At 48.1% G+C, this 26,510-nt stretch overlaps 2 protein-coding genes across 2 annotated transcripts; one reads left to right on the forward strand and one right to left on the reverse strand.

Moving 5' to 3' along the window:
• Nucleotides 1–1,421: 1,421 nt before the first annotated feature.
• On the forward strand, nt 1,422–26,510 carry LOC307213932 (olfactory receptor 52K1-like; the record flags this gene model as incomplete). The annotated part of the gene is made up of 2 exons (XM_079972163.1): nt 1,422–2,325; nt 25,860–26,510. Exons 1-2 carry the CDS (start codon nt 1,999–2,001, stop codon nt 26,508–26,510), a joined length of 978 nt encoding a protein of 325 aa, XP_079828289.1. The 5' UTR covers nt 1,422–1,998.
• Nucleotides 15,281–16,984, reverse strand: LOC307214940 (olfactory receptor 52N4-like). Its single transcript, XM_079974046.1, has one exon. The coding sequence runs from the start codon at nt 16,981–16,983 to the stop codon at nt 15,958–15,960; it is 1,026 nt and encodes a 341-aa protein (XP_079830172.1). The 5' UTR covers nt 16,984; the 3' UTR covers nt 15,281–15,957.

The following is a 26,510-nucleotide window of genomic DNA, read 5'->3' on the forward strand; positions in this document are numbered from 1 at the left end:
TCTGATTGGCAAGCCCTAGGCTCTGTGGTTTAACCCACAGCGCCACCCGTGTCCCTTGATACAGCCTGTTGTTGTTGTTGTTGTTTAGTCGTTTAGTCGTGTCCGACTCTTTGTGACCCCCTGGACCAGAGCACGCCAGGCACTCCTGTCTTCCACTGCCTCCCGCAGTTTGGTCAAACTCATGCTGGTAGCTTCGAGAACACTGTCCAACCATCTCGTCCTCTGTCGTCCCCTTCTCCTTGTGCCCTCCATCTTTCCCAGCATCAGGGTCTCTTCCAGGGAGTCTTCTCTTCTCATGAGGTGGCCAAAGTCTTGGAGCCTCATCTTCAGGATCTGTCCTTCCAGTGAGCACTCAGGGCTGATTTCCTTAAGAATGGATAGGTTTGATCTTCTTGCAGTCCATGGGACTCTCAAGAGTCTCCTCCAGCACCATAATTCGAAAGCATCCATTCTTCGGTGATCAGCCTTTTTTGCTGCTGCATCACACTGTGACTCATGTTGAGCTTGTGGTCCACCAAGATCCCTAGATCCTTTTCACATGTACTGCTAGTAAGCCAGGTGTTCCCCATCTTATATTTGTTCAGCTGGTTCTTCCTGCCTAAGTGCAGAACTTTACATTTGTCCCTACTGAAATTCATTTTGTTAAGGTCATTTTGAATTCTGATTCTGCAGCATTAGCTACCCCTCCCAGTTTGGTGTCATCTGCAAATTTGATGAGCATCCCCTCAGTTCCTTCATCCAAGACATTTATAAAGAACTTGAACAACAACGGGCCCAGGACAGAACCCTGCAGCACCCCTCTGGTCACTTTTCCCCAGGATGAGGAGGAACCATGAAGGAGTCCTCTTTGGGTTCGGTCAGTCAAATCCACCTAACAGTTACCTCATTCAGCCTCATTTCACCAGCTTCCTCACATAAATATCACAGGAGACTTTGTCAAAAGCCTTACTGAAATCAAGATGCACTATTTCCACAGCATTTCCCTGATCCACCAAGTTTGTAATTCCATAAAAAATTAAAAAACAAACAAACAGATTGGTCTGGCATGACTTATTTTTGAGAAATCTTTTTTTTAAAAAAATAATAATATTTATTAACATTTTAAAGACTCCAAAAGAAAGAAAAAGAATTAAACAAAACAATACAATATAATACAAAAACAAAAACAGCACACAACACCAACCCCAAAACATTAAATCAACAAAACCAAACAAACACAGTTTAAAACACATCTAATAAGTTCAGTATCTTAAATTTCATTTACTTGTTTCAACGACCTCCTTGCACCTCCCTTTTTGTATTCCACTTTTATTAACTGTTTCAGCAATTCCTTTCCATCTTCCTCTGTTTTCTGTCCTGTAATTTATCTTTACATATTCTAACCTTATTTTTCCCTTTAATATATAATTGTCTTAACATATTTTTGAGAAATCTTAGTAATCACAGCACCCTTTTCTAAATGCTCACATACCAACTTGAATTATCTTTTCTAGGAGCTTCCGTGGTATCGATGTCAAGTTCACCAGTCGGTAGTTACCTAGGCCTTCCTTTCCCTCCTTTCTGAAGATGGGGACAACATTTGCCCACCTCCAGTCTGTAGGGACATCACCTGTCAGATGACTGGGAGAGTGGTGACAGCTGTATAGTCAGATCCAGTTGGCAGCACTGCAGGGTTGTTGTGCAAGAGATGGGCCAAAAAGGGGTGTGAGGAGCTCTCCTGAGGCTCCTCTCCAACTTCTCCACAATGCATAGAACCACTAAAACACATATTCTGTAACGTTCTCAACTGGCTACACAGTACTACCTGAGTCTGAAGGGGGAAATTATTATTTATTCAATTAATATACAGCCCTTTATCAAAAGATCCCAGGGCAGTGTGCAACATTAAAAACACATCAATGATAAAACATAGTAAAAAGCATACTGACAGATAATAATAAATCAATACAATAAAAAAGAATACCCGCTCCCTGTGTTTCAGTGCTCACTGAATCCAGGATGAACACAGAGGCACTGACCATGTCCTCTTTCCATCAAGGCAACGTCACCACTGCCATGTTCATTTTAGTCGGCTTCCCAGGCATGGAAGCATCTCACTTCTGGCTGGCTTTCCCCCTGTGCTTCCTCTTCCTGCTGGCCATCCTGGGCAACTGCACCATCATCTACATCATCCGAGCGGAGCGCAGCCTCCACGAGCCCATGTACCTCTTCCTCTGCATGTTGGCAGCCATCGACATCATGATCACGCTGTCCACCGTGCCCAAGATGTTGGCCATATTCTGGTTCAGATCCACCAGCATCGCCTTCGACGCTTGCTTGGTCCAGATGTTCTGCATCCACAGCCTCTCTGGAATGGAATCCACCATCTTGCTACCTATGGCTTTCGACCGCTACATCGCCATATGCTACCCACTGAACCACTCGTCTATCCTCACCACGCCCAGGATAGCTAAAATAGGACTGGTGGCCGTATTTCATGGAGCAGCCCTGATGGCCCCGATGAATCATTGGGTACAAGCTCCCATCTCCTGCTCCTTCCATTTTTCTTCATGGATATTTTCCTCCTCAATACTAGAAGCATGGATGCGTCAAGAAGACCCCTTGCTATGGTGATTTTGAGCACTACAGATGACAGTCCTGGTTCTGCTCCATTTTACCCCCAAGTGGTTGTGAAGATCCTTCTGAAGATTCCACACTGTGAACTTCCATAACCACCCAGATCTAAGGAATCCTTCTCTATATATGGGCTCATTCCTGGTCCATTTGGAAGACCCAGTACAGTTTTCTCTTACTGGCCATCTGTCAGGGATTCTTCAGCTGTGACTCCTGCATAGCAGGGGGTTGAACTCGATGGCCTTTAGGTGAACTTCCAACTCTACAATTCTATGATTCTGTGACAAGGAGGTTTGGAGTGAAGTGCCACCGGCAGGTGTTTTGACAACCTGCTCTTTCTCTCTGTTCCACCAGAATCAAAAGAAGAAGTTGAGGTATCAGAGTGGTGCCTGGTTCAATAATCTGAAGCTGAATCTTGAAAATACAGAAGCATTCCATGTCCTAAGTTATTGAATCTGGAAGGAGATGACACACAGATGATGATGATGATGATGATGATGATGATGATGATGCTTACCAGTTCTCTGTTCCATCGGAATCAGGAGAACTAGTTGATGTTATTAGACTAGTGATCTTGAAAAGACCCGTCATATATGCTGAGTGGCTTCCTTTTGTTGTTGTTTTACCTTTGTTTGTGCTTTAAATTAGAGGCTACCTCGGCAGTAAATGCATGTAAGTAGGAACTTGGTCTAGATAGCAGAGGAAGTTTACAGTGGATTCCAGAGAAATTCTACCCAGCTTCTGATGAAGGCTAGCAGATTTTCATTCATTCATTCATTCATTCATTCATTCATTCATTCATTCATTCATTCCATTTATGTCCCATTCAGCTCAGAGTGTCCTCCAACAGTTATTATTATTATTATTATTAGTCCCATCCTCCAGGAACGCACAATCTAATACAATCAAACAGTTGGGGGATAAAATGGGGCAAATGAAATTAAAAAGACTTAGAAATGATAAATCTATCCTCTCAAAACTAACCCAGAGCCCCAGGGTAGCAGAGCTTGCTGTCAGGTCCTGCTGACCATACAAATTTTCCTGCCAAGGGCAGTGGTTCTTTTAGGATTTAGAAGCAATGGACACACTGCTGGGTGAAGGCTGAAGATTCTTTATTAATGCAGAGAAAGACTAAAGCATAAAAGTGAAGAACAAGACCACAATGCTTATGTCCCTCTTATTGCTGGGAACCCCTTGAGCAGCAATGCAGACTCCTCTGTCTGCATTCTGGGTGTGCACTGAGGTTCAAAGATGTCGGGCTTCGCTTGGGATGACTATACTGCCTTCATCTCCTGGACCTCAAATTATCCTTGCACGTCAGATTGATGTGTTAATCACACCAGTGGTGAGAATTAGAAAACGGCCCCCCGGTTCATACATTCTTGCACACATAGGTGAGTCTGTGGCAAGCAACCAATATAGATGATTGCATTTACCGTATTTTTCGCTCCATAAGACACACTTTTTTCTTCCTAAAAAGTAAGGGGAAATGTCTGTGCGTCTTATGGAGCGAATGCGTGGTCCCTGGAGCCGAATTGCCCAGGGGCAAAAAGCAGATCATGCTTTTTTTTGTTTTTGAAAGGGGGAAAGGGTTGTTAAAAGGAAGCAGCTGATCATTTGCCGGTCGGGGAGAGAGATAAGGGACGCTAGAGATAAAGGAGGCTGCCTGGGAGGGGGGAGGTAAAGATAGCAAACTTGTAAAGAGGGGAAACAGGAAGACTAAAGCAATAAGGAGAGAAATTAGAAGAAAAGGAGGAGCAAAAAACTGCTCCAGCTAAAGAAAAGACACTAAAGCAAACAAGAGGGAAGGGAGTGTTGAAAGGAAACAGCTGATCGGTGGGATCGGAAGAGAGATAAGGGATGCTAGTGGAGGCTGCCGGGGGGGGGGGAGGTAAAAGCCCATGGATCCTCAGGATTTTTACATTGGGTCACCCCCAATTCACCATCAGATCACATAGCATGTCCATGGTTACAGCCTGCACCAAAAAAATCACACATCCACTGTTTCCTGGGGCCGCAGTGGTGCAAAAACGTGGTTACAAAGCACGGATCCACATGGATTCTCAGAAATTTTGGGCTACACCAAACTCACCATTAGATCACATGTCTGTGGACACAGCATGAACCACAAAAATCATACATCCACTGTTTCGTTCAGAATATTTTTTTCTTGTTTTCCTGCTCTAAAAATTAGGTGTGTCTTATGGTCAGGTGCGTCTTATGGAGCGAAAAATACGGTATACATTTTTTTTCCAAAGATAAGGGATGTGGTGGGAAGCAGCCAGTACAGAACCATCCCAGGTGCTCCCTTAGTCAGCTGGTGGGACATACTTAACTCAGGACATCCTTAACTTGGACAGAAACAGACATACGGACACACATAACTTGCTAGTGTGTGAGGAAATATTGAAGCTGAGAAATAGCAAAGAAATCAACAGAAAGAAGCATGGCTGACCACCAAAAGACTGTCGGGATCGTCCTACACGCAAGTAGGCATCCGATAGAGACACATGCCTGATTGGCATGTTCTCTCCCTCCTGGTCGGTTGTTTGGGAGCTTCAAAAGCTTTCTCCAGCCCAAACATCACAGTGACTGATACCAAGAGGTATCAGCGCACTTAGGAACAGCAGAGTGTAAGCAGTTCGCGTAACAGACTCAGCAGCACAGCATTTTGGCTAATCTACTTTATTTACATATAACACACTCAGAGCATTCTGACTCAGCTCCTTCCTCTTTCTCATCAGACAGCAAAGAGAGAAAGACAAAGGACAAGAGTCCCACATCATGGAAACACAGTACAGTGGTACCTCGGGTTAAGTACTTAATTCGTTCTGGAGGTCCGTTCTTAACCTGAAACTGTTCTTAACCTGAAGCACCACTTTAGCTAATGGGGCCTCCCGCTGCTGCTGCGCCGCCGGGGTCTGATTTCTGTTCTCATCCTGAAGCGAAGTTCTTAACTATTTCTGGGTTAGCAGAGTCTGTAACCTGAAGCGTATGTAACCTGAAGCATATGTAACCCGAGGTACCACTGTAATCCAAACATCCTGTCTCCATCAGTTCCCACACTGTGGAATGAAAACATAGAATCATAGAATCATAGAATCAGTTGGAAGAGACCACAAGGGCCATCAAGTCCAACCCCCTGCCAAGCAGGAAACACCATCAGAGCACTCCTGACATATGGTTGTCAAGCCTCTGCTTAAAGACCTCCAAAGAAGGAGACTCCACCACACTCCTTGGCAGCAAATTCCACTGTCAAACAGCTCTTACTGTCAGGAAGTTCTTCCTAATGTTTAGGTGGAATCTTCTTTCTTGTAGTTTGGAGCCATTGCTCCGTGTCCGCTTCTCTGGAGCAGCAGAAAACAACCTTTCTCCTTCCTCTATGTGACATCCTTTTATATATTTGAACATGGCTATCATATCACCCCTTAACCTCCTCTTCTCCAGGCTAAACATGCCCAGCTCCCTTAGCCGTTCCTCATAAGGCATCGTTTCCAGGCCTTTGACCATTTTGGTTGCCCTCCTCTGGACACGTTCCAGTTTGTCAGTGTCCTTCTTGAACTGTGGTGCCCAGAACTGGACACAGTCATGTGAAAAAAAAAAACAATCCCATGACTGCAAGCACGGGGCAAGAATCCTAGCAAAGACTCGGGCAAGCTGGGTACAAAAGGATGAAGGGTGTCTTACCACACAATGCTAACTCCTCGATATCACAACGGTCTTCCAATACACCCAACCCACACCATAAATAACCATTCTAATATATCAACCAAATGACAATAATTCAGCCAGCTGCTAAATGCCCACTTTGCTCTTTGTTTTGATTGTTTCCTTTCCTTTTGGTCCAGGAGAACCTGAACATCCAGAAATACAGCACAGTACATGCCAAATACTTCAGATTTGCTCCTATCCAACAGGATGCTTGAGCTTTAGAGAAGACAGAGCTGGGCTTCCCAGCCTCTGATCACCCATCTGCACCAGGTTTCCTGATTTTGAATCTTCATACACAGCTTGCTTACTTGCTTCTTCGTTCATTTCAGTCGTGTCCCACTTTTTGACTGGAGTCTCCAAAGCAGCTGAGAACATTCATTCAGAAAAACACACAAACAAACCACGAAAGCAACCAACTGTTCCATTAAAAACCAACTGTTCCATTAAAAACTCTACATTTAAAAATGGAAACCATGAAAAAGATAGAGAGGAGGTGGAGAACAAGGAAAATAAATTTAAAAATCATTCTTTGTAAGAAAGTGAAATGCTTCTGGGAAATGATTTACCGTATAACGAGATGAAAAAGATGTTGAAATATACATTTGTAAAAAAAACAACCCAGAAGCATTTCTACTTGGTATTGTAGGCACTGACATTAATAGACAAGATTTTTAAAAATGTTTTTATATGCAACAACTGCAGCAAGAGTATTATTGGCACGGAAATGGAAGCAGGAAGAACTACTGATGAAAGAGGAATGGCAGATGAAATTAAAGGACTATGCAGAATTGGATAAGATGACAGGGAGAATTCGAAACCAGCAGGACCAGAAATTCTTGAAAGATTGGAGTAAATATGTGAGTTATTTGAAAGACAATTGTAATCAATTGACTACGTTTGTAGGACTACAGGAAGTTTTGTAAGGAGAACTATATGAAATATTGCAGAAAAGATTTATGAGTGGATTTTAAGTTATTGATTACTAAAAGTAATGTCAGCATCGCCCCTGAGCCAGTGCCACCAACTGGACTCATCCACTTCAGCCCCCACTGGGCCAGGCGAGCTGGGTAGCACCTCCAGAGACCACCTTCTGGACAGGAACAGGTCAAAGTGCTGTGGACTCACAGCTTAGAGTTGTGAGCACCGGATTCACTTCCACAAGAAGACAGTCGTCGCACAGCAGAGTATAGCAGAGTCTAGCAGAGTATAAATGACTCGGAGAGCAGCTCTGTAGAATATCTTCTTTTATTCTATCTACAACTATAATACACAACTATATAGAGAGCTAAATAGGTCTACACATAAATGAATGCTGCACTGTACTGAGTGTCTGCAGCTGCTCTTAGCAGCAACCTTATCTATACACACGATCTCTAACATAATAATATAATAATAATAATAATTTATTATTTATACCCCGCCCATCTGGCTGGGCATCCCCAGCCACTCTGGGCGGCTTCCAAAAGAATATTAAAATACTATGATACATCAAACATTAAAAGCATCCCTGAACAGGGCTGCCTTCAGATGTCTTCTAAAAGTCTGGTAGTTGTTGTTCTCTTTGACATCTGGTGGGAGGGCATTCCACAAGGAGGGCGCCACTACCGAAAAGGCCCTCTGCCTGGTTCCCTGTAACTTGGCTTCTCGCAGTGAGGGAACCGCCAGAAGGCCCTCGGTGCTGGACCTCAGTGTCCGGGTAGAACGATGGGGGTGGAGACGCTCCTTCAGGTATACTGGACCGAGGCCGTTTAGGGCTTTAAAGGTCAGCACCAACACTTTGAATTGTGCTCGGAAACGTACTGGGAGCCAATGTAGGTCTTTCAAGACCGGTGTTATATGGTCTCGGTGGCCGCTCCCTGTCACCAGTCTGGCTGCTGCGTTCTGGATTAGTTGTAGTTTCCGGGTCACCTTCAAAGGTAGCCCCATGTAGAGTGCATTGCAGTAATCCAAGCGGGAGATAACCAGAGCATGCACCACTCTGGCGAGGCAGTCCACAGGCAGATAGGGTCTCAGCCTGCGTACCAGATGGAGCTGGTACACAGCTGCCCTGGACACGGATTTAACCTGTGCCTCCATGGACAGCTGTGAGTCCAAAATGACTCCCAGGCTGCGCACCTGGTCCTTCAGGGGCACAGTTACCCCATTCAGGACCAGGGAGTCCTCCACACCTGCCCGCCTCCTGTCCCCCAGAAACAGTACTTCTGTCTTGTCAGGATTCAATCTCAATCTGTTAGCCGCCATCCATCCTCCAACCGCCTCCAGACACTCACACAGGACCTTCACCGCCTTCACTGGTTCTGATTTGAAAGAGAGGTAGAGCTGGGTATCATCCGCATACTGATGAACACCCAGCCCAAACCCCCTGATGATCTCTCCCAGCGGCTGCATGTAAATGTTGAAAAGCATGGGGGAGAGGACAGAACCCTGAGGCACCCCACAAGTGAGAGCCCAGGGGTCTGAACACTCATCCCCCACCACCACTTTCTGAACACGGCCCAGGAGGAAGGAGCGGAACCACTGTAGGACAGTGCCCCCAGCTCCCAGCCCCTCAAGACGGTCCAGAAGGATGTTATGGTCGATGGTATCAAACGCCGCTGAGAGATCCAGCAGAACTAGGAAACAGCTCTCACCTTTGTCCCTAGCCCGCCGGAGATCATCAACCAGTGCGACCAAGGCAGTTTCAGTCCCATGATGAGGCCTGAATCCCGACTGGAAGGGATCCAAATGGTCCGCTTCTTCCAGGCGTGCCTGGAGTTGTTCAGCAACCACTCGCTCAATCACCTTGCCCAAGAATGGAAGATTTGAGACTGGGCGATAGCTGGCCATCGTGGCCGCATCTAAAGATGGTTTTTTAAGAAGTGGTTTGATAACCGCCTCTTTCAGCGGGTCTGGGAAGGCTCCCTCACGGAGGGAAGCATTCACCACCCCATGAAGCCCATCGCCCAGTCCTTCCCGGCTAGCTTTTATAAGCCAGGATGGGCAAGGATCAAGGAGACAGGTGGTTGGTTTCACTCGTCCAAGCAGCCTGTCCACATCCTCGGAGGTAACAGATTGGAATTGATCCCATGCAATTTGACTAGACAGGACTCTAGCACTCTCCCGCCCCGGCCCTGCTCCCACGGTGGCGTCTACCTCTTCCCGAATCTGAGCGACTTTATCTGCAAAAAACTTTGCAAAATCATTGCAGGAGATCATGTGGCCCGTACTGGGCCCTGATGTAGCAGGTGGTTCCGCTAAATTGCGGACCACCTGAAAAAGTCTCCTGCTGCTGTTTTCTGCAGATGCAATAGAGGCGGTGAAGAAAGTCTTCTTCGCCGTCGCTACCGCCACTTGGTAGGCTCGACATTGAGCTCTAACCTGTGTCCGGTCAGCTTCAGAATGAGTTATCCGCCACCGGCGCTCTAGCCGTCTCAACGATTGTTTCATTGCCCTCAGATCCGTGGAAAACCACGGGGCTCTCCGGGCTCCATGCAATCGGAGAGGGCGCTTCGGAGCCAAACAGTCAATAGCCCTGGTTAACTCCACATTCCAGCGGGCCACCAGGGAATCAGCTGAAAGGCCATCAACATGGGATAAAGCATCCCCTACCACTCTCTGGAAACCATTTGGATCCATTAAGTGGCGGGGGCGGACCATCCGAATCGGTCCCACCTCCCTGCAGAGGGGAAGGGTCGCGGAGAAGTCCAGTTGCACCAGGAAGTGATCTGACCATGGCACTTCTTTTGTTTCACTTTTAGTTAGTGTCAGGTCACCAACATCCGTAGAGGTAAACACCAGGTCCAAGGCATGTCCGCGGCTATGGGTTGGGCCAAACTTATTCAGGGACAGCCCCATGGAGGCCATGCTTTCCATGAAGTCCCGAGCGGCCCCTTGTAAGGTCGTGTCGGCATGGATATTAAAATCCCCTAGGACAACCAAACTAGGTGTCTCCAGGAGAACATCCGCCACGACCTGAAGCAGCTCGGGCAGGGAATCCTTGGTGCAGCGGGGAGGTCGGTACACCAAAAGGAATCCTGTACTGCCCCTATTGCCCAACTTCCAGAACATGCACTCAGAAAACTGGGTCTTCCCAATAGGACGCCTGGTGCAAACTAATGACTTCCTAAAAATCACTGCAACCCCCCCTCCCCGCCCACAAGGCCTGGGTTGCTGTGCGTAAGAGAAACCTGGTGGACAAGCAGCAGCAAGAACAGGCCCGTCCGCTTCATTCAACCAAGTCTCTGTTACACATGCCAGGTCAAATCCCCCATCCATGATCAGGTCATGGATGGCAGTGGTCTTATGAATCATTGACCTGGCATTGCACAGCAGCACCTTCAGGTCATGTGGGTATCCCTTGCTGATTCTAGTATCCATCTGGTCAGGACCAGACCTGGAGGCAGGGATAGTCCTCAGACAACGACTAAACCTGCCTCCTCTGTAATGACATGGTCTGGTCTTAGCGTAACTCCTCCTCCTACCCGAGATCACTGAGATCGGTTGTCCCAACGCATCCCCCCCTGTGGAACATGCCGCAGCCATTTTGTTGGCTGGGACCCACTCCCCGGCAGCCCTGACCCCTCCCCTTAAGAACAAAATAAGACCTTAAAACAATGAAAACAAAACAAAAAAGAAACCCCAAAAAACAAAAAACAATACAAATAAAAAACTCCAAAAATTACAAATCCATCAAAATCAAAACAAATTCCCAACTAAACATCCATCCCACCCCCACCCCATCCCTGCATATACAGTAATAATAATGACAATAATAATAATAATAAAGAAATAAAAAGGAAAAGGAAAATTTTAAAACATTTTAAAAAGAACTCTGCACCCCTCCGGATCCCCCTGGGCCGCAGCAGCAGTGACAGCAATCGTCCCTGTCAGGCCTGTCAGGCCCCGCCCCGGGCCAGATGGTGAGTGGCAGGAAGGAGCAGGGCCCTCAGACACCCACGCAGGAGAGTCCTCCTGGGCAGCAGAGCACAGCAGTCCTTATGGGGCTTCAGGCCCCGCCCCGGGCCAGATGGTGAGTGGCAGAAAGGAGCAGGGCCCTCAGACACCCACGCAGGAGAGTCCTCCTGGGCAGCAGAGCACAGCAGTCCTTATGGGGCTTCAGGCCCCGCCCCGGGCCAGATGGTGAGTGGCAGAAAGGAGCAGGGCCCTCAGACACCCACGCAGGAGAGTCCTCCTGGGCAGCAGAGCACAGCAGTCCTTATGGGGCTTCAGGCCCCGCCCCGGGCCAGATGGTGAGTGGCAGAAAGGAGCAGGGCCCTCAGACACCCACGCAGGAGAGTCCTCCTGGGCAGCAGAGCACAGCAGTCCTTATGGGGCTTCAGGCCCCGCCCCAGGCCAGATGGTGAGTGGCAGGAAGAAGCAGCGCCCTCCGACACCCACACAGGAGAGTCCTCCTGGGCAGCAGAGCACAGCAGTCCTTATGGGGCTTCAGGCCCCGCCCCAGGCCAGATGGTGAGTGGCAGAAAGGAGCAGGGCCCTCAGACACCCACGCAGGAGAGTCCTCCTGGGCAGCAGAGCACAGCAGTCCCTGTGAGGCTTCAGGCCCCGCCCCGGGCCAGATGGTGAGTGGCAAGAAGGAGCAGGGCCCTCAGACACCCACGCAGGAGAGTCCTCCTGGGCAGCAGAGCACAGCAGTCCTTATGGGGCTTCAGGCCCCGCCCCAGGCCAGATGGTGAGTGGCAGGAAGAAGCAGCGCCCTCCGACACCCACACAGGAGAGTCCTCCTGGGCAGCAGAGCACAGCAGTCCTTATGGGGCTTCAGGCCCCGCCCCAGGCCAGATGGTGAGTGGCAAGAAGGAGCAGGGCCCTCAGACACCCACGCAGGAGAGTCCTCCTGGGCAGCAGAGCACAGCAGTCCTTATGGGGCTTCAGGCCCCGCCCCAGGCCAGATGGTGAGTGGCAGGAAGGAGCAGGGCCCTCAGACACCCACGCAGGAGAGTCCTCCTGGGCAGCAGAGCACAGCAGTCCCTGTGAGGCTTCAGGCCCCGCCCCGGGCCAGATGGTGAGTGGCAAGAAGGAGCAGGGCCCTCAGACACCCACGCAGGAGAGTCCTCCTGGGCAGCAGAGCACAGCAGTCCCTGTGAGGCTTCAGGCCCCGCCCCGGGCCAGATGGTGAGTGGCAAGAAGGAGCAGGGCCCTCAGACACCCACGCAGGAGAGTCCTCCTGGGCAGCAGAGCACAGCAGTCCTTATGGGGCTTCAGGCCCCGCCCCAGGCCAGATGGTGAGTGGCAGGAAGGAGCAGGGCCCTCAGACACCCACGCAGGAGAGTCCTCCTGGGCAGCAGAGCACAGCAGTCCTTATGGGGCTTCAGGCCCCGCCCCGGGCCAGATGGTGAGTGGCAGAAAGGAGCAGGGCCCTCAGACACCCACGCAGGAGAGTCCTCCTGGGCAGCAGAGCACAGCAGTCCTTATGGGGCTTCAGGCCCCGCCCCAGGCCAGATGGTGAGTGGCAGGAAGAAGCAGGGCCCTCAGACACCCACGCAGGAGAGTCCTCCTGGGCAGCAGAGCACAGCAGTCCTTATGGGGCTTCAGGCCCCGCCCCGGGCCAGATGGTGAGTGGCAGAAAGGAGCAGGGCCCTCAGACACCCACGCAGGAGAGTCCTCCTGGGCAGCAGAGCACAGCAGTCCTTATGGGGCTTCAGGCCCCGCCCCAGGCCAGATGGTGAGTGGCAAGAAGGAGCAGGGCCCTCAGACACCCACGCAGGAGAGTCCTCCTGGGCAGCAGAGCACAGCAGTCCTTATGGGGCTTCAGGCCCCGCCCCGGGCCAGATGGTGAGTGGCAGAAAGGAGCAGGGCCCTCAGACACCCACGCAGGAGAGTCCTCCTGGGCAGCAGAGCACAGCAGTCCCTGTGAGGCTTCAGGCCCCGCCCCGGGCCAGATGGTGAGTGGCAAGAAGGAGCAGGGCCCTCAGACACCCACGCAGGAGAGTCCTCCTGGGCAGCAGAGCACAGCAGTCCTTATGGGGCTTCAGGCCCCGCCCCAGGCCAGATGGTGAGTGGCAGGAAGGAGCAGGGCCCTCAGACACCCACGCAGGAGAGTCCTCCTGGGCAGCAGAGCACAGCAGTCCTTATGGGGCTTCAGGCCCCGCCCCGGGCCAGATGGTGAGTGGCAGAAAGGAGCAGGGCCCTCAGACACCCACGCAGGAGAGTCCTCCTGGGCAGCAGAGCACAGCAGTCCTTATGGGGCTTCAGGCCCCGCCCCGGGCCAGATGGTGAGTGGCAGAAAGGAGCAGGGCCCTCAGACACCCACGCAGGAGAGTCCTCCTGGGCAGCAGAGCACAGCAGTCCTTATGGGGCTTCAGGCCCCGCCCCAGGCCAGATGGTGAGTGGCAGGAAGAAGCAGCGCCCTCCGACACCCACACAGGAGAGTCCTCCTGGGCAGCAGAGCACAGCAGTCCTTATGGGGCTTCAGGCCCCGCCCCAGGCCAGATGGTGAGTGGCAGAAAGGAGCAGGGCCCTCAGACACCCACGCAGGAGAGTCCTCCTGGGCAGCAGAGCACAGCAGTCCCTGTGAGGCTTCAGGCCCCGCCCCGGGCCAGATGGTGAGTGGCAAGAAGGAGCAGGGCCCTCAGACACCCACGCAGGAGAGTCCTCCTGGGCAGCAGAGCACAGCAGTCCTTATGGGGCTTCAGGCCCCGCCCCAGGCCAGATGGTGAGTGGCAGGAAGAAGCAGCGCCCTCCGACACCCACACAGGAGAGTCCTCCTGGGCAGCAGAGCACAGCAGTCCTTATGGGGCTTCAGGCCCCGCCCCAGGCCAGATGGTGAGTGGCAGAAAGGAGCAGGGCCCTCAGACACCCACGCAGGAGAGTCCTCCTGGGCAGCAGAGCACAGCAGTCCTTAAGGGGCTTCAGGCCCCGCCCCGGGCCAGATGGTGAGTGGCAGGAAGGAGCAGGGCCCTCAGACACCCACGCAGGAGAGTCCTCCTGGGCAGCAGAGCACAGCAGTCCCTGTGAGGCTTCAGGCCCCGCCCCGGGCCAGATGGTGAGTGGCAAGAAGGAGCAGGGCCCTCAGACACCCACGCAGGAGAGTCCTCCTGGGCAGCAGAGCACAGCAGTCCTTATGGGGCTTCAGGCCCCGCCCCGGGCCAGATGGTGAGTGGCAGAAAGGAGCAGGGCCCTCAGACACCCACGCAGGAGAGTCCTCCTGGGCAGCAGAGCACAGCAGTCCCTGTGAGGCTTCAGGCCCCGCCCCGGGCCAGATGGTGAGTGGCAAGAAGGAGCAGGGCCCTCAGACACCCACGCAGGAGAGTCCTCCTGGGCAGCAGAGCACAGCAGTCCTTATGGGGCTTCAGGCCCCGCCCCAGGCCAGATGGTGAGTGGCAGGAAGGAGCAGGGCCCTCAGACACCCACGCAGGAGAGTCCTCCTGGGCAGCAGAGCACAGCAGTCCTTATGGGGCTTCAGGCCCCGCCCCGGGCCAGATGGTGAGTGGCAGAAAGGAGCAGGGCCCTCAGACACCCACGCAGGAGAGTCCTCCTGGGCAGCAGAGCACAGCAGTCCTTATGGGGCTTCAGGCCCCGCCCCGGGCCAGATGGTGAGTGGCAGGAAGGAGCAGGGCCCTCAGACACCCACGCAGGAGAGTCCTCAGTCTCTCTCTCTCCGACACTGACTGAGTGACTGATGTTAGGCTGGAGCGGAATAAGTAGAGAGCAGAACACTGCCCCTCCTCTCTGGAAAACCACCAGACTCATCAGCAGATTCTTGGATATGGGAGGGGTGAAATCTCCTCAAGTAATAGTTAGGATAACAAATGCAAGATTAAGAGAGGAGGTTTGAGAATCATTAGACATGGTTGATGGAAGTCTCAGGCTAAAATAGCCAAAATGATGTATAAGATGAGATGATGAGATGAGATGTTCTGTTTGAAAAATATATGTAAAAACTAATAAAATTGTGTGTGTGTGTGTGTGTGTGTCATTCTGGAGTAGTGAAACAAACAAACCAACCAACCACAGGAGAATGTTTAGTTCACCTGAATTTGGAATAGGGAACAGTGGGAGGGCAACTCTTAGATGAGCTATCTGATAATCTCTCTCTCTCATCTTTTATGACCCTGTGAGAGGCAAATGGGTCAAACAGAACCAGAATACCAAAGTTTTTTATTGCCTCCCGAAGGTCCTTTAATGGGCTAAGGAAGGAGAGGAAACAAGAAAAGCTCCGTGCCTTCAAAGTTTCCCAGAACAGGTTCTTGTCCCATGCATCTCCCATTTGCCACTTCCTCCACAATCGGATTCTGCAATGTCTCTTATGTGGCTGTTGAGGTTGCCTGCCAAGCCTGCCAGAATCGCTTTTGGCAAAGCAATACTTATTTCCGGTGTAGGGTGCAACATATAATGATTGCTGGAAAGTCCAGAGAGTAAGTAGGCTAGGAAGAAGCTGGGGTTTCATAATGCCATTCAGATTAGAAACTTCGGAAAGATTAGAAAACTTCTGTACTGCTGTCATCTTGGCTGGCTGTTGGCCGAAAGATTCAGCATTCACTACTGTGTCCCTAAGAGGAGAGCTTTCTTCCTAAAACTACAGCAGAAATACTGGATGAAATTTGGGCCTCCTGCATCTGAGGAAGTGGTATGCATCGGTGATGGGGGTGCACATAGAATGTGTTTGTTGATGGCTTGACCTATGTATCTTCTCCACCTTCAATGGCCATAAGGCACCATGGTCTTTCCCTTACTGAACAGCCTTAGGACGCTTTCACGTATCTCTTTGGTCTTCACGCCATAAACAATGGGGTTCATCATGGGGGGCAGAAGAAGGTAAAGGTTGGCCATAATGATGTGAACGTGAGGAGCAACGCTGTGTCCCCCAAAGCGGTGTGCGAAGAAGGTGAAGAAGGCCGGAGTGTAAGATATCGTGATGGCGCAAATGTGTGCAGTGCAGGTGCCAAAGGCCTTGCTCCTCGCCTCCTTAGAGGAAAGTCCCACCACAGCCTTCAGGATCATGAAATAAGACACTGTGATGCAGAAAATGTCGAAGCCCCCTATCAGCAGGGCTACCGTCAGGCCATAGATGGCGTCCACGTGGATACTGCCGCAGGCCAGCTTCACCACTGCCATGTGGTCACAGTAAGTGTGAGCAATGACGTTGGTGTTACAATATTGCATCTTCCTGACCAGGAAAGGGAAAGGGAGGATGAAAACGGCGCCCCTGATGAAGGTCGCTAGCCCCACCTTCAGAATCAAGGGGTTGGTCAGAATGGTGGCATACCTCAGTGGGTAGCAGATGGCCACGAATCTGTCCAGAGCCATAAGCATGAGGACGCCAGACTCCATCCCAGTGAAGGTGTGGACAATGTACATCTGGATCAAGCAGGAGTTGAAGTCAATCTCTTTGAGGTTGAGCCAGAAGATGCAGAATGCTTTGGGCATGGTAGATGTTCCCATCACTATGTCTGTGATGGAGAGCATGCAGAGGAAGAAGTACATGGGTCTGTGAAGGGCCTCCTCAGTCCAGATGATGTACAGGAGCCCACAGTTCCCCACCATGCCAATGAGATACATGGAAAAAAATGGGAAGGAGATCCAAAGGTGAGCATGTTCCAGGCCTGGGATCCCGTTCAAGATGAACTCCAAGAGAGGCTTACCTGTTCCATTGGTGGCTGCCATGTTGGAAAGAGAAAAATCATTTGGAGATCTAAAGATAATAAAACACAGGAAGAAATCCATTAAAATGGCTCTTGAGCTGAATAGTGTATGGGATTAAAAACAGGATTTTTAAATATAAAATATTTTTTAAAATATATTTATATACCCCTTCAGTTAACCACCAATTTACTGTTTTCAAAACTCTTCCTCTCTTTTATCCTTTGGAATCCATGAATGAAAACTTTGCACAGTGGTACCTTGGTTCTCAAACTTAATCCATTCTGAAAGCCTGTTCCAAAACCAAAGCGTTCCAAAACCAAGGCACGCTTTTCCATAGAAAGTGATGCAAAATGAATTAATCCGTTCCAGACTTTTAAAAACGATCCCTAAAACAGCAATTTAACATTAATTTTACTATCTAACGAGACCATTGATCCATAAAATGAAAGTGATAATCAATGTACTGGACTATAAAATAAATAAGACAGTATTGTAGATGATAAAAAATAAAATAATTTTCCCCCCCTTACCTGCACTGATGATAGTCATTGTTGGATTTTATCCATTTTCACAGTCACACAATCAATCAATCAGTAGCTGAACTGGGTTCCACACAATCACAAAAACAAATTAGCTGAAAAAGCATCAAAAACAAAAACGCAAAATAAATAGCAAAAGCGACAAACTTAATCTGTTCCGGAAGTCCGTTTGACTTCCGAACTGTTTGAAAAGTGCAGTTTCTGATTGAAGCAGGTGCCCTGGAAACAATAGCTGACAGCTGCATTGGATGTTCAGCTTCCAAAAATGTTTGAAAACAGGAACACTTACGGTACTTCCTGGTTTTCAGCATTTGAGAACCAAGGCGTTTGAGTACCAAGGAGTTTGAGAACCAAAGTACCACTGTATTAAAACTATTGCATGCCATACTAGGAAATACTGTCAAATCAGATTTTCAAACCCTCTTCCAGGCTGGCCTCAGCTTATTAGGGAGCTCTCAATGAGAAGAACTCCCTGGAAAAGAGAAGACTCCTTGGAAAAGACCCTGATGCTGGGAAAGATGGAGGGCACAAGGAGAAGGGGATGACAGAGGACGAGATGGTTGGACAGTGTTCTCGAAGCTACCAGCATGAGTTTGACCCAACTGCGGGAGGCAGTGGAAGACAGGAGTGCCTGGCGTGCTCTGGTCCAGGGGGTCACGAAGAGGCGGACACGACTAAACAACTAAACAACAACAATAACAATGAGAAGAACAGATGAGACACGGCTTGCCTGCGATTTCTGAATCTTTGCCGGCAATTAGCAGAGACGGGAGGAGAAGGACTCACTTCACACTGGGTTACAAGCCCTGCGCTGGTCCTGTGGCCCAGCAACAAGCAAGGAGCAGCGTTCTCGTGGCATGTATGCTGAGGTTACTCAACAGTCATTGACAAGGAAAGCACCCCTTGAAAAGCAGGGAAATTGCCATGATATACCATTGCATTATCAGTTATCAGCATAGTCAAACTTTGAACACCCTTCCATGTGTCAGTTATCTAAAACTCTCAGTTACTCTTTTGTAACCACCAGTTATATGGAAATTGAACTGAAGTGCGTTGTTTTTGGTGCTCAGTTCAGATGTAAGAACCTAAGAAGAGTCAGCTGGAGCAGGCAGCTTGAACCTAAGCTGTGTCGGGCTTTACAGGTCATAAAAAGCCCTTTTAATTGTGCGCAAAATCAGAGCGGTAGAGAGTGGAGCTGTTCTAGCAATGCTCCTTTTAACCAGCCCTGGTGAACCAATGGCTGCAGCTCTTTGAGACAGTTTTCAAAGGCAGCCCCACCTACAGCAAGTTCCCGTGGTCCAAACAGGATGCAACCAAGGCATGTGTCGCTGTGGCCAAATCAAACATCTCAAGGAACGGCCACAGTCCATGCCCATTTCCAATGCATGACATTTCACCATTCACTGGATTGATCACACTCAACCTCGTGTCCGTCAAGGATCTCTCATCTTTTATTCATTTGGAAATAAATCACACCACCAACATTAAGAGAAAGAAGATCCCTGTGGCCATTCTTAAAAGAAGAGATGGATCTGACCATAGAGAAAAAGGTTAACTTACAAAAGCCCAGGAGCTCTCAGGAGCTCTGTTCATCATCAGCTGTCTGCTTGGTTTTTCCTTTCAGAACAGAAGGAGAGACTGTTTATAAAGCTTCGGCGTATATAGTCCCTTTGGGTTTCTGCTGGGCAAAGAGCGGCCTGTGATTCTATATATAGCCTTCAGATCTCAAGGTAGACCAGGAGGAATTCCCTAACTAGAGGATGTTAACCTCTCTGGCATGCTCTTGGAGAATGTGGCAGCCTTTCACAAATGGATCCATGGGAATGAAATTATAGGCAACTGAGGGGCTAACCATAGGAATCAGCATCATCCAAGCATCTCAACCTGAGAAGAGGAGGCAGTGTGGTGTAGTGGTTAGAGCGTTGGAGGCCAGGATTCGAATCCCCCACTCAGACATGAAGCTTGGGCCAGTCACTGCCTCTCAGATAAACCTAACTCACAGGGTTGTTGAGAGGAATAAATTGGGAGGGGTAGAAATGTATATCCCGCCTGGATCTCCCTGGAAAGACAAGATGGGATATAAAGGCAACAGATAAAATTGAATACATTATGAGACGCCCCAAGGGAGGCTCCCACAACTACAGTGGTACCTCGGGTTACATACGCTTCAGGTTACAGACACTTCAGGTTACAGATTCCGCTAACCCAGAAATGGTACCTCGGGTTAAGAACTTTGCTTCAGGATGAGAACAAAAATCGTGATCCGGCAGCGCGGCAGCAGCAGGAGGACCCATTAGCTAAAGTGGTGCTTAAGGTTAAGAAGAAGAAGAGGAGAAGAAGAAGAGTTTGGATTTGATATCCCGCTTTCTCACTACCCGAAGGAGTCTCAAAGCAGCTCACATTCTCCTTTCCCTGTGAGGTGAGTGGGGCTGAGAGACTTCAGAGAAGTGTGACTAACCCATGATCCACGATGAAATAAAAAAATTGATAAGGACATCACACACAAAAAAGGCAGAGGCATATCTATTAGGAATTCTAGATAAAGATATCCCAAAAGATAAAACTAACTTATTTCTATATGCGACAACAGCGGCAAGAATTTTGCTTGCTAGCTATTGGAAAGAAGACAGCATCCCAACAAAAAGAGAATGGTTGGGGAAACTTTGTGAGTACCTGGAATTAACAAAATTGACGGATATAATAAGGAGAAAATCCGAAACTATGGTTATGAAGCAATGGGAGTTCTGAAATGATTATTTACAAAACCAGGGCTCGACTACAAAAATCTGGTTGTGTTAAGAATAATCTTGTGCGTAATATAAAAAATACAAAGTGAGACATTAAGGAAATCCAAAGGGAAAATATGAAGAACAGAGGTTCTGACGAACGGATTATTAAAAATGTGTGAGGTAAATGGCGGAAGTCTTTTTTAAAAAAAACAACAACCACACACTTTATTTAAGGTAGATAAGGACAAGATGAAATTATACAATTGAATATAAATATAGATGGGAATTGGCTATGTATTGTGAGTACTTATCTACTTTTAAAATTTTTCACCTATGATCTTTTTCTTTTACGTCTTTATTTTTTCTTTGTTCTTTTTTTCTTTTTTCTAAACAAAATAAAAAAATTCCTTCCAGTAGCACCTTAAAGACCAACTAAGTTAGTTCTAGGTATGAGCTTTCGTGTGCATGCACACTTCTTTAGATACACCATTCTTTTTTCTGATATCTTATTTTTCATTTCACTGCTTTATTGTGAATAGCGTTTTATAGAGGTATAAATAACTGTAAATATGAAAAGAGACAAAATATTCTCTAATTTTTTTCCCTTGGTTAGACGTATTTTCTTTTTCTTTTGTATTTTCTTTTGTTGTGAATATGTATGTTTTCTAATTCGTATTTAATAATTTTTTGTTTTTTTTAAAAAAGCTATTTTTGCATTCAAGGTAGAAGATCATACGAACCCTCCTTATGCAAGCTTTAGCAGATTCCAATTTTTTAAAAAAAGATAATTGTTTCCTTACTGCTAAACTCTGCCAATTCCAGAGACCAGGTTCAATGGGTCAGTCTGTTATCCTAAACTTTCCTTCACCCTTCAACTTGCAGAAAGACCACAGGTATGAGGTTCACAGCATGTAATGCCTTAAGAGAGAATTTAATGAAAATGATCTACAGGTGGTACATGACACCAGTCAAGCTTGCAAAAATCTATCATTTGCCCGATAACAAATGTTGGAAATGTAAAGAGACTGAAGGTACATTCTTTCACCTTTGGTGGAGATGCCCAAGGATTAAGACCTTCTGGGAGATGATCTATAATGAAATGAAAAAGGTATTTAAATATACCTTCCAGAAGAAACCAGAGGCCTTTCTCCTGGGCATGGTCGGCCAATTGGTGCCAAAGAAGGATAGAACATTTTTTATGTATGCAACAACAGCAGCAAGAATACTTATTGCAAATTACTGGAAGACACAAGATCTACCCACCCGGGAAGAATGGCAGATGAAGCTGATGGACTACATGGAACTGGCGGAAATGACTGGCAAAATCCGAGACCAAGGTGAAGAGTTGGTGGAAGAAGATTGGAAGAAATTTAAAGTTTATCTACAGAAACATTGTAAAATTAAGGAATGTTAGAAGGATGCTGGAATGAAATAATGTGGTATTAGCAGAAATGATATAAAGGATTAAGTAAAAATGGATAGTTAATTGGTGAAAGAGGAGAATGTAAAATTACAGTATATTAAGACAAATTATTAGGATAAGAACAAAGCTGGGAAGGATTTGCTGAAATATCTAATTGAATTAGAATACAAAAAAGGGAGGTGTGAGGAGGTCAAGGAAGTAAGCAAATGAAAGTAAGTTATGTAAAGGTTTGATTTGTTTTTTCTTTTTTCTTTTGTCTTCTTGTTTTTTGATGATGTTGGTTTTATGTATTGTTTTGTTTTCCTATTTTTTATTTTTTAAATTGATATTCTTTTTATTTCTCTTTTTGTAACCTTTAAAATCTTAATAAAAATTTATTAAAAAATAAAAAGGCACCTTCCTCTGTTCCTTTGACTATGTGTTCAGCAGGGCTTATCCCCTGGTAAATGTGTTCACAGCTGCAATCCTAATTTATTTGTCTTGATATGTTATTATTGTACATTGGTTTTGGGGACCCTTAACTGCAAAGACCAGCCATGAGAGCAAAACCACTGTTTTCATTGCAGCCTCTGATAATCTGATATCATTTGTACCAGAGACCATTACTGACTGTCAAAACTTTGGGTTAGACACCCAGATTTCCTGTCCACGTTCCTCTGGAGGGGGGGAGGGGGGAAATTATGGCATTTACACTGAAGGTGCAAAGACAGTAAACAAAAGTTATGAGAGGGTGTTCAGAAGAGGGTGTTGTAAAAGAAGTCGAGATGCCCGTGAAGACCTTGGTAGGTGAGTCTGTGGCCCTGTTCTTCCTCAAGTCTTGGCCTGTGATGTCACCTTTGAAATACTTTATTGTCACCTGTACAACTTGTATACAGTGAGATTACACGAGCACCCCCCCCCACTCAGCTCTCTTAGTCTTAATTCCCCTCGTTTACTGACACACACCCACTCACTTAAAGAGATGGCTTTGGAGTTCTCCACATTCTGGCTTTGATGACATCACGATGGTAATTTGGTGTCAATGGCAAACTTGCCAATTTTCTGCTCATCCCTGACTCCAGCAATGCCTGCAAAAACCATTCAAGCAATGACAGGGACGCTAGGTGCTGGGGAAACCTCCACTGCTTGGAGGAAAAACCTCAAGTTTAGCTAGAAACCTCCACACCACAAAAATACCAGTGAAGGCAAGAACTGAAGGGATGAGTTCTGTACATTCTGCAGCTAGGAATGTTCGTTGTAGACCTTTGGCCCTCTAGAAGTTGCTGGACTAGAACTCCCATCATCCTTGGCCACTGACTATGCTTGCTGTGACTGGTGGGAGTCATAGTTCAACAGCATCTGGAAGGTCAAATGTTCCCCACCCCAGAACTAGGGAATAAGAAGATGCCCTTGCCTTGACTTCAGAGAATCATCTGAAAGCAGCCATTGCAGAAGAGTGTGTCGATTCCTTTCCACTTGAGCATCCTTTATGTTTATAAAACACGGAATCAGGTTGGTATGGCTTTTAATTGTATCTAGAGCAGCGGTTCTCAACCTGTGGGTCCCCAGATGTTGTTGGACTACAACTCCCATCATCCCTGAGCTCTGGCCTTGCTAGCTAGGGGTGATGGGAGTTGTAGTTCAACAACATCTGGGGACCCACAGGTTGAGAAAGGCTGATCTAGAGGAATTTGGTAATATTTGCTACAGTTCACCAATACAAAGTTGTGGTTTGCTGATGGTTTGCAGGAACTCTTATGGTGGCTTGCAAACCTACAAATAGAGCTCCCTGAAGAACATACTGGATGAGGCCAATGCCCCCTCAGTAGGAAGCACCCCAGCAGGACCCTCTTCACTACTGTGGTTTCCAGCAACTGGTATTCAGAAGCATTTCTGCCTCTGACTGTGGAGGCAAAGCAGAGCCAGCCTGGCTAGGAGCCATCAGTAGCCCTCTCCTCCTTCATAAACTTGTCCAATCCTCTCTTACAGCCATCTAGGTTGGTGGCAATCACTGCCTTCTGTGGAAGTGAGCTCCATAATTTAGTTATGCACTACATAACATGCTTCCTTTCACATAGCTGTTTCATGAGCTCGATGATGACAAAATCGATGCAGTTAATGTTGATGGTCTCATGGGCCCTGGGCTGAAGCTGCTGTCCCCCTAGGAGTTCCAGTAGAGACTATAACTTCCTCCCCTCCCAACTGGCTTGCAGAAGGTTCTCCGCATGTGGCTGCAGAAACCCAAGAGGACACGGCCAGCATCAGAGCACAAGCACAGGCAAAAGTGTGGCCAGGCAGCATCTCCAACAGACCTTGAGAAGGGCAACAACTGAGATGGCCCCAGTTGTCTGCTTGAGAGCATGGGGCAGCTGGAGTTTCGCTGAGACTGAGGAGCCCATGATAAGGTAACAACAGAGGGGAGCAGAAGGGTGATGCCAGCAGCCGAGGAGGCCACTGAAAACTGGCTCCAAGGAAGGGACTCATAGAATCATAGAATCATAGAATCACAGAGTTGGAAGAGACCTAGATCCTTTTCACATGTACTGCTCTCAAGCCAGGTGTCATCCATCTTGTATTTGTGCCTCTCATTTTTTTTTTGCCCAAGTGCAATACTTTACATTTCTCCCTGTTAAAATTCATCTTGTTTGTTTTGGCCCAGTTCTCTAATCTGTCAAGGTCATTTTGAAGTGTGATCCTGTCCTCTGGGGTGTTAGCCACCCCTCCCAGTTTGGTGTCATCTGCAAATTTGATCAGGATGCCCTTGAGTCCATCATCCAAGTCGTTGATAAAGATGTTGAATAAGACCGGGCCCAAGACAGAACCCTGTGGCACCCCACTAGTCACTCTTCTCCAGGATGAAGAGGAACCATGGATGAGCACCCTTTGGGTTCGGTCAGTCAGCCAGTTACAAATCCACTGAGTGGTAGCATAGTCAAGACCGCATTTTACCAGCTTCTTTACAAGAATATCATGGGGCACCTTGTCAAATGCCTTGCTGAAATCAAGGTAGGCTACATCCACTGCGTTCCCTTCATCTACCAGGCTTGTAATTCTGTCAAAAAATGAGATCAGGTTAGTCTGACATGACTTATTTTTCAGAAATCCATGCTGACTATTGGTGATCACAGTATCCTTTCTAGGTGCTCACAGACTGTTTGCTTAATGATCTGCTCCAGAATGTTCCCTGGTATTGATGTCAGACTGACTGGGCGGTAATTATTTGGGTCCTCTCTTTTCCCCTTTTTGAAAATAGGGACAACATTTGCCCTCCTCCAGTCTGCCGGGACTTCGCCTGTTCTCCAGGAATTCTCAAAGATGACTGCCAGTGGTTCTGAGATCACATCTGCCAGTTCTTTTAATACTCTTGGATGCAGTTCATCTGGCCCTGGAGACTTGAACAGCTAATGATCCAGACCTCCCTGTTAACATTGCCAGAACTGCTAGCTATTCATGGGGGTTAGGGGTCCAAATAGACCTACAACAATTTCCAAGCTCAACATCTCTATTCTGGTATAGGACTTAGTGGAAAGGGGTGAACAGCGCCCCTAGCCTGATGGAGGATCTTGTAGCTCATAGTATTGTTGTTTTTTAAAAAAAAGTGGTAGAGGAATAAGCTGCTCCGGTTTGTTCTCATTTTCCACCTCTGGTGTGGAGCTCTTAAGAACTGGATGTTCATTCCCAGGGTGAACGTTCCGCACATTAGCAATCAATGAAGTTCCTCCTAAAGTGCTTGCTCCTAGTTTTGTGGTTAGGTCATACACTTGAAGATATGAAACTGGCCTTACTGATGATTGGTTTTGAAGTATTTCTACCTCAGAGTCAAAAGAGCTGACGCAGAAGACCAAGTGTTAAAACACTACTGTATGTTCCTAACCTCCTTGGTCTCACCTAACCTTAAGCAGCAAGCGTAGGAGCCCTGCCTAACTTCCTTTTCGCCTTAACAGCAGGTTATGAAATGGTTCCGGGAGCCAGGTGGAAGCCATGGCATGCAACAATCGCTCCAACAGCAACCCCTCCGTTTTCATCCTGGTGGGCATTCCTGGCCTGGAAGCTGCTTACTTTTGGATGGCGTTCCCCTTCTGCTCCATGTACTTAGTAGCCTTGCTGGGCAACTTGACCATCCTCTTTGTGGTCAAGAAGGAGCCCAGCCTCCACTTGCCTATGTACTACTTCCTGTGCATGCTGGCCGCCCTCGACTTGGTGCTGTGCTCCTCCACGGTGCCCAAAATCCTTGCCATCTTCTGGTTCCAGTCCCACTCCATTGGCTTCAAGGCCTGTGTCATCCAGATGTTCTTCATCCATGGTTTCTCAGCTGTGGAGTCAGGGGTGCTGCTCGCGATGGCCTTTGACCGCTACGTGGCCATCTGCGCCCCTCTACGCTACACCACCATCCTCACCAGCTCCGTCATTGCCAAGATTGGGTGTGCAGCCTTCGTGAGGGGCATTGGCTTGATGACCCCTTTGACTTGCATGGTGAGCCGTCTACCATATTATGGGCCCAATGTCATCGGCCATTCCTACTGCGAGCACATGGCCGTGGTCAAGTTGGCTTGTGGAGATATCACACCCAACCACATCTATGGGATCACGGCAGCCACCTTTGTGGTGGGCTCAGACACCATCTTCATTGCTGTCTCCTATGTGCTCATTCTCAGGGCAGTCATGGGGCTCTCCTCTAAGGAAGCCCGACAGAAATCCTTCGGCACTTGTGGCTCCCACATCTGCGTCATCCTGATCTTCTACACTCCTGCCCTTTTCTCCTTTTACACACAACGCTGGGGACACCACATCCCTGCCCACATCCACATCTTGTTGGCTGACCTCTATGTCCTAGTGCCCCCCATGCTCAACCCTATCATCTATGGCATGAAAACAAAGCAGATTCGGGAGCAAGTACTGAAGCCATTCTACCCGAAAGGAGTCAAGGTTGAGACTTGA

The sequence above is a fragment of the Podarcis cretensis genome (assembly GCF_951804945.1).
Source record: "Podarcis cretensis genome assembly, chromosome: 4".
NCBI classification, from domain to species: Eukaryota; Metazoa; Chordata; class Lepidosauria; order Squamata; family Lacertidae; genus Podarcis; species Podarcis cretensis.